The sequence below is a fragment of the Quercus lobata genome, chromosome 12, assembly GCF_001633185.2.
Source record: "Quercus lobata isolate SW786 chromosome 12, ValleyOak3.0 Primary Assembly, whole genome shotgun sequence".
Taxonomy (NCBI): Eukaryota; Viridiplantae; Streptophyta; class Magnoliopsida; order Fagales; family Fagaceae; genus Quercus; species Quercus lobata.
The window spans coordinates 7505701-7519299 of NC_044915.1; the positions used below are offsets into that span (position 1 = coordinate 7505701).

General features: G+C 34.6%; 1 protein-coding gene across 2 annotated transcripts; it reads right to left on the reverse strand.

The window, feature by feature from the left end:
* Nucleotides 1-6021: 6021 nt before the first annotated feature.
* On the reverse strand, nt 6022-13376 carry LOC115971495 (porphobilinogen deaminase, chloroplastic). Of its 2 annotated transcripts, none has more exons than XM_031091450.1 (5): nt 13036-13376; nt 10354-10759; nt 8330-8536; nt 6540-6717; nt 6022-6409 (listed from the first exon to the last, which is right to left on the reverse strand). In XM_031091450.1, the coding sequence occupies exons 1-5, from the start codon at nt 13248-13250 to the stop codon at nt 6297-6299; spliced, it is 1119 nt and encodes a 372-aa protein (XP_030947310.1). In that variant the 5' UTR covers nt 13251-13376; the 3' UTR covers nt 6022-6296. The 2 variants fall into 2 exon arrangements, with proteins under 2 accessions (XP_030947310.1, XP_030947311.1); XM_031091451.1 differs by having other exon boundaries at nt 10354-10764; nt 13036-13375.
* Nucleotides 13377-13599: the final 223 nt, after the last annotated feature.

Sequence of the window (13599 nt, forward strand, 5' to 3'; positions counted from 1 at the left end):
TGGCTAAAACTTTTGGAGTTAATTTGATCTTTCTTGATTGATGGCATAAAATTTGCTATGATTGAAAGCCAAATTGAAGGTTAGAAAGAATATTATCTATGATTGTTGGACTATAGATTAGTGTTTGGTTACCAAGAAATGAATTAAAATGAAATTGGTTAAAAAAATTGTAAGAATATTCAAAGAAGAAATAAAGAAAAGGAAAAAAAAATTGGTTAAAAAAATATTAAAGTTGATGTGGCTTTTTTTTTTTTCTTCATGTAATCGCTGATGTGGCCACACATCAGCATTTGATTTAATATTTTAACACTAAATATGTCAACTAGACAAACCATTTGTCATGTAGGCATTTTCCGTTACTGAATTAATTGTAGGGATCAAATTAACTGCAAATTAAAAATAACTGGGACCAAACTGATTATTACTAAAATGTAGGGACCGAATTGACCGTGACCTCAAAATGTAGGAATCAAAATGGTGTTTTCGCCTACTATTTATGCCATGGTAGCAAAGAATAGTAACTCAAGAATTATATTGAGAGATGGAAAAACATAAAGAGAGTGGCATATTAAGAATTTGAATAAGGATTGAATAAAACAATGTAGCAACATAAGGGTTGAATAAGAATTTACAAAGATGATGCGACTGGTAAGGAGAATGGTATTTTTAGGTTTTGTTTTATTAATAAACTGAAATGGTACCTATATAAATTTAATTAAAATACTTGAAATTTACCATGGTTAGAAATTAAGTAAAATTGAAAAATGTGCTAACCGAAATATACTGCAACATACTTCCACAGTTTTCTCATATTTTCGGTTCTTTGTTTTACGTCTGCTTAATCCTCATCCAAAATAAATCAATCCCTTCAAACTATTCCTAATCTTCAATCGATCAGGTAGTGCTATATAAATAGAGTTTTAGTTGCAAAAAATTGAAACACTTTGTATCCCATAGATTACCACTTGTATTTTGGTAATAATTTGATGACCACTTAAATATCAAGTTCTATCTACAATCATTCTTAGTTTTCTTTGTTTTGACTACTGCATTTTATTTTATATCAACCATAAAATTTTCCCATCAACACCTAAAAATAAAATAAAAAAGAAAAAAATTGTTTTTTTTTTCTTCTTGAGTAACAGAAAGAAAGAAATTGTTTTAAATCAAAGAAATTGTTTTAAATCTTAGAAATTAAAATAAAAAGTGAAAAAGATTAGTGGGAAGACTTCAAAAATAAATTGGGACACTCCTGTTGAGAATAGTGATCTTCACTCTTCAATGCCCGCTCAATTACAAATGGCAGCCACTTGGCTATTTTCAAAGAGTTTCATTGCTGAATGCAATGTGTTAAAAAATATTCGGCATCCAAATCTTGTTAAAACCTTAACATGTTGCTTTAGCATGGACTACAATGGTAATGAATTCAAAGCTCTAGTGTTTGAGTTCATGGTGAATGGAAGTTTAGAGAAGTGGCTGCATCCATATATAGACAATGAAAATCAATCAAGACAATTGAACCTTCTTCAAAGACTAAATATTGCAATTGATATTGCTTCTGCATTACATTATCTTCATGAACACTGTAAAAGACCAATCAGCAATGTTCTTGAAAATCATTCATTGTGATTGGCAGGGCTCCTTTCCTCAACCAATGATGTTTCTCAAAATCAAACTAGCACAGTTGGACTAAAAGGTTCAATTGGTTATGCTGCTCCAAGTAAATAACTACTTTTAACTCTCAAATATTCTAAATCATGATAATGATCAAGTTGACCAGCATCTCTAAAAGTTTTCTGACTAAGATTTATTCATTTTAGCATTGTCGATTTATTTCTTCAGGCTTCTCTATGACTATGCTGATAGCATGCCAATCAGGTTTATCAAATATGTAGAATACCAATAAATAGAATTATGCAGACCCTGCATAAAAATGGTGAGGACAAATTTTTGGTTGAGAGAATTGGTCTCTTTGTAGCCTGGGAATATTTGGTTCCACCTAGGATTTTAAGGCTTGGGTACAGATTAGTAGGAATTGCAAGGGAGGATTTGACCACTTTTTGTTTCCTAGGTGAAGAGTGAACCAGTAGTTTACCCACCTTAGGGTAGACGTGCCAGTGCCACTAGGGCAACAGGCCATTGGCGATTTGATCATTATTAAAGAAGTCGCAAATCATTCATAAATTACATCCAATAGAAATACGAAAAGACAATGGCATGTCTCTTTCATTTGGGAGTAGTACATTAAGATTAGAATCTAAAGCTGAAAATGCAAACCGAAAAAAGAGTTTAAGATCAAAGAATAGCCTTTAGTTACACAAGAAAATGAATATTGGTCAAGAGGAGACAAACAAGTAGAGACGAAAGATTCACACCAATAATCCCAAAATAAAAGAATGCTTAGATTGGAGACACAGCCATTGAAGTTGTAAACTTTTTTGACCAAGTGCAGGACGGACTGACGATTAAAATCCTGCATGGTTCAACAAGAAAATTTTGTTTCAGCTTATTAAAAGTTTGCCCCCTTCTTCCTTTTTCACTGGTAGCTTTTTGTTATTTTTCTTTTTCAAATTTGTATTTAATTTCAAAATTTTCATTTTAGCTATTTTCAAGCAGCTTTATTGATGTATTTGTATGTGACTCGGAAAAGAAAGGAACATATAAATAGACATGGTATAGCTGGTATTTAACAGATTCCTAAATAGCTAAATAATTTGGTTGTCATCCAATAATATCAGGGCCTATTACTCTCTGTAGCCATACATGCAGCCATGGCTTGTTGAGAGGCCTTTATCTACTACTTAATTACAAACAAGTAAAGGAAATATGATGATCAAATGATCCTAATCATTAACTTACATTTTCCAATGTAAGATGCAAGTATGAATATTGCTCCCTTCTATCATGCAATTTGTCAAACTTTTTACAAGTTCTGACTTTAGAATGCAGATTCTCTATCACATATTTTCAAAATAATATTAAACAAAACATTTAACCTCTAAATATTGTATCTCAGATCACAAAAAGAAAGTATTAAGCTGCTATATGAAATTTCCCTCACATTAACTATGCATGTGAAACATACAAATTGCAGAATACGGAATGGGGGGTGAGGCGACAAGGCAGGGTGATGTCTACAGCAATGGAACACTAGCGTTGGAGGTGTTCACGGGACGAAGATCCACTGACGAAATGTTTAAAGATAGTTTTGACCTCCATAACTTTGTTAGGATGGCATTGCTAGAAAGACTTGTGCAGATTGTGGATCCAAACCTTTCCACAAGAAAAGTAGATGAAGCAGAAATAGAAACAGAAGAAGACAACCATGACAATTATGATCACAAGGATCCAGAGGCAAAGGAAGGAAGACACCACATTGAGAACCTACACCAGATGAATGCTAATATGCACAAGTGCTTACTTTCAGTTTTCAAGATTGGCCTTGCTTGTTCATTGGAATTACCACAAGAAAGAATGAATATGGAGAATGTCACCAGGTAGCTACATCATATCAAAAATGCTTTTCTTGGAATAGGGATTTATGGATAATAACCAAGGTACTATAGCATAATTCTTTCAAACCACAAACAAAAAACTTTTTTAGTTACCTCATCTGCTAGTACAAGTAAATTTTTCCAGTGCTTTTATTAGGATGGATAGATTAAACCAAGTCTAAGTCACTTTGGATTTTTTTTTCCTAATGTTGTTTTTGTTTCTTGTATCATGAAATATTCTTATAGTCTCAACATGGAAAACATAACTAACTACCATTTTTGCAGGATCATGGAACTTTGTGTAGAAATCAGATTGCAGGAAATCCCCCTTAAATAGCTGTGTTTGGCATAACCTTTGCTGTTTTTATGCGTATATTGTTTAATGAGAATAATGTCAGGAGTTATTTGATAAATTTACAACCTTGAATCAGAACACATTCTGTAATATAAATGAACTAACAACATTTGAACATAAAGCAATAAGGTAAAAAGAAGTAAGACATTCACTCTTCAGTCTTCAATGCCCTAAACCAGTGTTTGTGCAACTTCAAAAAACTTAACCAGGCCTGATATTACCTTTGCAGTGCACAAGCTAAGCCAGTTTATGTCAAAACCAAGAAAGCCTAACTTAAATGCAGCTATCAGAATATTGCAGTACTAAAATAGTGATCTTGGAAAGGGAGTTTTCTTCTCTTCTACTGCAGAATTACATGTGAAAGGGCTTTGCTGACTCAGATTGGGCCTCATGTCCAGATACAAGAAGGTCAATCACAGGTTATTGTATCTTCATTGGAGATTCCTTGGTGTCTTGGAAGTCTAAGAAGCAGCAAATAGTTTCTAGATTTTCAGCTGAGGTTGAATACAGGTCCATGGCAGTGGCAACCTGTGAGATAGTTTGGATTTTGTATTTCTTAAGGGATATTCAGGTTGATCACAAGAGAGAAAACAAAACATATAGAGATTGACTGTCACATGGTTAGGGATAAGGTTTTGGCTAAGGTGATCAAATTGATTCATGTTACAACCCACTACCAATTGGCTAACTTGTTAACAAAAGCTTTTAGGCTTGTACCAGGTTTCTAATCATTCACCCTCTGCTCTTCTTGAGGGGGAGTATCAGAGTGATGAAAGGAAAGGAAGCAAATAGAGCTGCTTGATCAAAGAAGACAAAGCTCAGAAGGTTGAAGAAGAGCTGGTTTGAAATGTAGCATAGTTTTGTATAGTCCTGTATGACTTGTAGTTTTTGTTTATATTTCACGTACAACTTAATAAACGCGTGATTAGCACATGACATATTAAAAGTTAGTTAGTTAGTTTTTAGGTGGTTAAGCTTTGTTAGTTAGACTTTCTTCTTCCCCTGTTATATATAAACAGGTTTTGTACTCTTTTCTAACTTAATGAAAATCATTCTCACAAATCTTGTTTAGTTTCTAATAAGTATTGTATCTTTTCTTCTCATTAAAATATCAAAAAAAAGTATTGTATCTTTTCTTTTACTATGGGAATCCTTCAATTCTCAAATGGCCTTCAATTTTTTTGGATGATGGATACTAGAGCTCATATTGGTGAGAGGGGTTTTTCTCGAGAGGCTGTTTGATTCATTTTATATTATATATTGTGTTTTAAAATATGTTCTAAGGGGAGAGGGGGGTTACAGTGGTCCAACAAAGACCACATCACGTGGGTAAAGTGTCAATTTTCAAACCACAGGTGACTTGGAGGTTTCTAGCCTAACCACAAGTGGGTAAACTGCACAATTTGAACTCAAAACCAGTCACCTAACCTAATGCTGTAATAAATTACCAATTGTCCAGAAAGTTTATGTAAAGCCTATATTTTTAGGTTGGCAACCATGAACAAATTGTAACCTTTAGAACTTAGTTTTTCTAGTTGTTTAGTCTAAAAATATTCAGTTAACAAAGACATGAAGTTTAGCACAATTGAAGACTCAAGAAATCAGAAAAATTAAAGTGCAGATAAGTTTCACTTATCTCGACCGATCGAGATTCATGCCAGATTTCAAATCTTGCTTTTCTCTCAGCCATTGGATCTAGGTTTTTGATGAACTTAAGGATATTTAAATGAAAACCCTAAAGCAAATTTTTACATATGCAAGAGGGGAGTGTTAGTTGCTTATTTAATAAGAGTTATCAGGTAAAATGATTGCCTAGCCAATTAAAATGTACATACAAGTAAAAGGAAAATAAAGATAACGTACATAGATCTGATTGAGAGACCACTCATCTTGACACCATGTGAAATTGGGGTGAAGATTAAAGGTTTCCTAAGATCGATCATCTACTTTGTTTTCAAGAATCAGTAATAAATACGATCAAGAATATACTATATGCTAAATGGTAAAGCTATGAATTAGGCCAAATGGGTTTGTAAATTGGCACCTTGTCTCCCCCCGGTTCCCCGCGCGCCCCCCCCCCCTCCCCTCCCCCCCTCTCCACACCTCTCCACACACACACACACACACACACACACACTATGCACTTGGCTATGTTTCAATAAGAATTTAGGCAAAGTGGATGTCTGCATTGGCCAAAGTTAACTCAGCAAATCTACCACTGTGAGCATTGATCAACCATAAAAGATGGAGTTTAACTACATTTAAAACTGCCGCATGGGTGATTTGTCTTCTAACTAGCAAAGAATCAAACAATTATTCTTATTAATGTTACAACAAACAATAGCTCCGGGATTGAATGAGCTCATGGAAAGTGATCACCTTAAAGTTGAACAAGAAGCCTCGAAACAATCACCTTTGTTCTTTCCTTCATCTACAGTTAAGCCACTCTAAAAACCAAAAAAGCCAGGACCAGCCCGTGAAAGAAGCTCCTTGCCAGCATCCTTTCCCATCATAACCATATCTTCCTGAGCATATAGGCCTTTTCTAGAAGTTTCGAGTACTAAAGTACACAAAGGAATTTTTTTTAGGGGGGGGGGGGAGGTGGGGAATGAAGCAATGTTAGAGACTATTACACCTGAAATGGAGACGCATCTAAATAAAAATATGTAAATGAGTAAAGATGTCCATACCACGGATTCCATCTGGGGAAGCTACCAACCCCTTAAATATGCAATTTCCATCATCATCTTTGTAAGCATATCCAGCAATAGGAGTGCGGCAAGACCCATCCAAGGTCAAAAGAAAGGCCCTTTCACAAGCAACTGCTAGTCTCGTTTCCTCATGATTCAATGAGGCTATGTAATTAGCCTGAAAAGAAAGAAGATAAGTTCCCAGAGGCAGAATCAGACTTTTTTTTCAAGGAATCCCAACCAGACAATGTTTTGCAGGTTCAAATCTTTATATTGAGTTAAATATATTTTACAAGAAGAAAAATTGGCAGCATTGTTGTTGATATGACCTAAAAGTATCCAAAGCATATCATAAATACAGGTAATTCAAATGTTCTAATTAGTCCTTCATAAGAAGTTCTGTTGATGAACTTTGGTTAATGAATCTCATTTATTTCCAAAGAAACCATGCCCATTAGTTATATATAGACAAACAAGGGTAAGCACTTATGACTCTGACACATCTTTTTTTTACTTTCCAGGTCAACAACATTATTTAAGTATAAAAGAATACCAAGAGGTAAACCAATTATATAGACAACTAACACAAGTCCAAAGAGCACAAGATGGGAATTCTTGAAATAATTTTAATAGGAAAAAAAAAATCCTCTTTCAAAGAAAATAATCTCATCATTTTCCAACCAAAGAAAATAATCTCATCATTTTCCAACCATTGTAGCTGCAAAAAGGAATTCCAATATCCCTTTCAAGGCCCTTGGGCCGCAGTTTAATTTATAATATTATTGTAGAAGGGCTATTATTGATGTCAATAGCAAAAAAGGACCTTTAGGCTTTAAAAATAATAATAATAATAATAAAAACACCCTCACATCACCTCCAAAAATGCTCTCAAATTCAACACAAAAAGTAGATTTATGCAAATCAAACTAACATATCATTTGGTTTGGGTCATGCACATCACACATGCTTGTCAGTAGTAAGAATTATACTGAGATTTGGAAGCATAGTCAATCAACAAGAACAACATTTTCAGGAGATGATGCCACTATTCTTCTATGGAACAATGATATTCATCTCTGCATGTAGTACATTGTATTTAATATGATGCTTAACTTGAGAAACAGTAACATTCAAAACTTTAGAAATATGTGTTAATTATATTTGTGTGGAACAAAAGCAAATTTTTGGCTCCCATAGAATGTAGGCACTTGAAGGGGAGGAAGAAAGACAAACAAAGAAAGTTCTATTGCACAACTGATTCTTGCATTTAAATTCTGTGTTGTACCAGTAATATACCTCTCATGTTTCCAATTTCTCTGAATATATTTTTACATTACTCAGATGTGTTGTATTTCTGCCACTGCTTATGGTATAAAAGATCCACAAATTTCTATCTCAAATCCAATATCCCAAAAACTAAAAAGACATCCAACATGACCCACTCTTCAAGAATTGTATCCCTCCACACCACTGAATCAAACCAGGTTGTTTTATTTTATTTGCTTACAGATTTATTAATCTGGCAGTTGCTTGTTAGACTAATTACTAATTTACCGTGCACATGCAGTAATAAAGACTTTTTTTTAAGCCAATAAGTAACTATTCTTGGGCAAAAGTCACATGTTATGGACATTAGATATGATTTACTTAGTGATGGAAATAGCTTGGTCAACCATTACACATACAACAACAACAATAAAACCCAAGTCCCGAAATTTCTTGAGCAACAATTACATGATCAATGAAATTATTAAAACCAGCAACTTAGGCAAAAGAGTAAATAAACTTACCATTGTATCATCATTGCTTCTACAGGCAATTCCAATTGCCCCTTGAGCAACAGCTGGAAGCATTTCATCAATTGAAAGAATTGAAGTCACATGTTCCGTCATATTTAAGCGTTTAAGACCAGCTAATGCCAATAATGTTGCTTGAACTACACCCTCATTTAGTTTTCTCAAGCGTGTCTGGACATTACCACGAAAATTTTCCAGCACCTACGATGAAGATAACCCAAAGCAGATAAGAGAAATATTAAAAAGACAGAATTGATCCCAAAATGCTGAAACATCTTGAGAAAACTAAAAACCAAAGATACTATTTTTCCATTAGAGGGGAAAAAAAGGCACATACAAAACAGTATAAAAAGAAATCTACGGACTAACTGCTGAAGCACAGTGAAAAAGTAAAGACTAAAACAGCACTGCCATTGAGAGAAAAAGGGGCTTGTGAAAAGAAATCTTGTTAAAAATTATGAATGCTTTAATAAAATTTTTCGTTACCTATCAAAAAAAAAATGATGAATGCTAACAGGTAACCTCATATCATCCAAAACATTCTTGCACTAAGAGTGTCCATCTTCATAGATTCCATCTCAAAGAGCTTTTATTAGAAATCTAGAATTCTATTGCCATTCACTTTGGATCCAAGCAATTTCATATCAAATCTACTAATGTCATCAAAATGTCTATTAATATAGCCCTCATATAACACTAATAACACTCATCATGGTATAAGCTCCCTCATAATTCCTAATCAAAATCTGCTAGTCCATGGATAGTAATCCTTGGGAACCAAAGTCATCATATAGATTTTGCAACAAAAGAACCAGAATACTGTAGAACTACCTTTTCTTTTTCAATTGATATGTAACATTATATTAAAGCAAAGACATAATTAATAGATGGTTAGCCATCATATCAGCACATACACTATAAAGGAACACAATGCCCATTCTTCTACAACCAACAGACGGTTATACAAACAACTTTTAGTCAAACTAATATTTAAACAACCCCACCATTAAATTACATGTTCTTTATGTGCTTAAGTGACATGTGCCAAATTTTCCTGCCAATCAAATGTCGCTTTTTTTGTTTTAGTGATAATGTTTTCTAGAAAATGAGTCATTTTCCAAAAAACATTTTTTGTAAAACTATCTCATATTCCTATGTTTGGTAGTAATCTTAAATGAGTTGAAAAAAAATATTCACAGCTTCTCTTACTTAGCTTGCTATGAGATAGAGTTGTTTTCCAAAAAAAAATCTAGTGGAAAACAATCTCTAAAAATAAGCCATGCTTTTTATGTTGACCAAAGATAGTTTTTCCCTTGACTCATTTATGCTACCAAACACTAGAAAACACGGAACACTATCTTTACACAAGGTTTTCCATCGAAACGAACAAAGCGTTACTATCAAATCCATAAACTGTACCTTTAAAATTATATATTTTTTTAAAAAACACTAAAATTTGGACATTTTATAGTAGAAAGAGTCCTTAATCAATTATCATCATTTCGCACACACAGATCATAAGTAGAGTATGCAATCCAACAATGGATCTGTCAAAATAGATGCCCAATGACAAGTATTACACTAGGTGTAACTAAAACCTATATCCAAATAATCATCTAATAATAACACAAATGAAATGCTAAATCTGAAAAAGTACATGGAATTGTAGTATGAAGTTTAAGTAATATGCATCTCTTCAAAGGCTAACACTAGGTGTAACTAGAACCTACATCCAAATAATCATCTAATAATAACACAAATGAAATGTTAAATCTGAAAAAGTACATGGAATTGTAGCATGAAGTTTAAGCAATATGCATCTCTTCAAAGGCTAATTCTGGGTGGTTTGCCAATCAACCCAGGCATAAAACAGAAGCAACAGTCCAATAAGGCCTACTTCTACAAACTAGATAGCCCACTTCAAATTACAAGTCATTAGCAAATGCAATAACATGTAAATTGACTTTATAGTTCAATGAAAAATTCTTTATCTCAATTGATACAAGATACTAACTTACATTAAGAGATGCATATTTATGGAGTAATTGTGACTTTCTTCTGAGTGACGCTGTACCAACAGTGCTACCAGCTGGGAGCTCTGCAAGCGAAGCTGCACTCAAGGAAATAAATGCATCTCGAACATCCTCACGTGGAAGGTTACAAGGTAGAATTGTCTTCTCAGGTAAGTAAGTTGGGACATCTTTCATTGAGTGGACGGCAATATCAATTTCACCATTTATGAGTGCCTCATCTATTTCCTTAGTGAACAAGCCCTTCCCACCTATGTCTGCAAGTGGCTGACTTAGTATTTTATCACCCGTTGTTTTTATTATAACAATTTGAATAGCCCCCTCTTCAGCAAGCTCTGAATGTGTGGCCATGAGTTTATCTCTTGTCTCATAAGCCTGAGCAAGTGCTAGTGGGCTGTCCTGCATATAGAATGACTATAAATAATGCCCCTCATACAAATCCAAAACAACTGATACCAGAATTAGAAATAATTACATAGGCAACTAGCAAGTACACAAACAAAGCAAATTTAAACCGTAGGTTTCATTATTAAAAAGAGAAATGATCTGTTGGTTGCTCCTAGCATTATATACGTCCATAAAATCTTTGTGTTTCATAGAGAGAATATACACTATCTAAACACAAGAACATGTAAAGTAAGTCAAAAAGTTGTACAATCTATGCAAATCAACAGTGAAACAATCATCTACTGAAAAGAAAAATGAAATGACTATTGGACATTCAAACTAAACTCCTGTCATTCACAGAGAGTTTTTTTCCTGGCTGCAATGATATGGAGCAACAAGAACAAGCATACTTAAAGAACCAAACCCTCAGATTTTAAATGGAAAAGAACCAAACCCTCAGATTATATAAATTGTATCACTGGAAGTGAAGCAAAATTGAGTCAATGACAATATTGTTGAGGTCACTATTGTACTCAATATCACTATTAAAATTTCCTAATAATCATGTAAAAATGTTTATGCGCTGCTAGCCAAGAAGTCTGTGGTCCTTAAGAAAGTGAATTCATCACAAGGAAGGACAATGCTTTTTTGGCTACCATACCCGTACTCATCAGCAGCCTTCTCCAACAATTTCTGGAAAGTGGGATTCTTCAACATAGAAAGCAGGATGACAGCTTCTCAAAAAAAAAAAAAAAAAGCAGGATGACAAATCTTTTCAGTTCTTTGCCCACGTACACCACAAAGTGCCCCTTTGGTGCTCTTTTTGTCCCCTCATTGTCATGCTTCCTAGCCATTTTGAGACTAAAGTGAATGTGCTTAAACGGGTAGCTTCTATATATATATATATAGAAGTTTAAATGTTTGTAAATCTTGAATTGTGCTTATTATCAATGTCTAAGAAAGAGGGTGGGGGCAGAGAAAGTGAGGTGATACTGTGATAGCTTGTTGTTCCGTGGCTAACATGTGTGTAAGAGGGGACACACGGGGTATGTAGCTTGTACACTGGATTGGAACTAAAACAAGCTCAAGATTCTTCACACTAGTAGATATTACAAACATGTTTTACTTTTAAAACTTATGAGTTCTGAAGAACAATGAGTCCCCATGGTTTAAATTCAATGAAAGTACAAGACGATCATGCAAAAATATTTTCTAGTCATATCTCAACACTGAATGCCATAAGAGTACTAAAACCTGCCATTTTTATTTACACTTGCAAATGACTTGGTGCAGTCTTCATTATATGTGGCTACAACTAAGAGCTTATCTTCATCAGTTCATGCGTGTATTTGCTTCCACAAGTGCTGAGTCTGCTGACCAATGATGCGACTTAACACGAATGGCTTTTTCTATATAGAAGTCATGTCTTTTGGGTTCACTACCCCAGCCTATCCTAGAACAGTCCAATAATGGGCTGTCCTGCATATAGAATGACTATAAACAATGCCCCCCAAACAAATCCAAAACAACTGATACCAGAATTAGAAATAATTACATAGGCAACTAGCAAGTACACAAACAAAGCAAATTTAAACTGTAGGCTTCATTATTAAAAAGAGAAATGATCTGTTGGTTGCTCCTAGCATTATATACGTCCATAAAACCTTTGTGTTTCATAAAGTGAATATACACTATCTAAACACAAGAACGTGTAAAGTAAGTCAAAAAGTTGTACAATCTATGCAAACCAACAGTGAAACAATCATCTACTGAAAAGAAAAATGAAATGACTATTGGACATTCAAACTAAACTCCTGTCATTCACAGAGAGTTCTCTTCCTGGCTGCAATGGTATAGAGTAATAAGAACAAGCATACTTAAAGAATCAAACCCGAAAAGAAAACACCAATAACAGATGTAGTTAGTGAAAAACAAAGGCACATTTCACTAAAATAAAAATAAAGTTTGACCCTTACACATTCACAGTAAGTCAAAAGCATCAAAGTAAGAAAGGAACAGACAAAGAGAAAGCAACAATTAAATCCATTTATCAGCATAAGAACTTAAAACTATAAAATTCAAACAACAAAATCACCCCAATGGTGAATGCAATCGAGCAAAAATCTGAGCAACATAACAGGATAAGTTACAGCAAACACCAAAAAGAAAGCATCAATCTTGGAAAATTAAAGAGTACCCATTATGATTCAACCCAACCCAAGTGAGCAAAATTAAAGGCACATTAACAAAGTTGAAGAAGAGAAGAGAAGTGAAAAAGAGTACCTTCCTCTGGTGCCAATCCTGAGGAGTGCAGTTATGTTCTTCTGGGTCTGCTGCTCAACAGCCACAGAAGCCTTTATGATCCCCATATTATTATGCTTAGCTGGAGTCTTTAGGCACGGTGGAAATAGTAAGACCGACCCACTACTGCACCATTTGACTGGACAAGAATGGCGTGGCCGTGGAGTGAGATAGAGAGGGGAAGAGAGGGCCTCCATAGAAAGAGAGATAGAGACACAGAGTTTGAAGAAGAAGAAGAAGAAGAAGAGGCAGATGGAGATGGAGATGGTGATGGTGATGGTGCGTGCTGTGCTGTGCTGTGCTATTGGTTGATGGGATAAATAAACCCGATTTGGTGGTTCCCCACTACCCTTATCCTCTGCTCTGCTCACTTTTGGGTCGTCAATGGGCCGGCCCGATCCATTTTTACTTGGCCCATGGGCTAGGTATAGATTGGATATTCTCACAATGAGGATTGCTTCCTTCAAGATTTTTTTTTTTTTGCTGTAGAATACAGGGGTAGGCTGTGTTTGATATGGGTGGGTCACGGTGGGCTAAGGGTTTGAT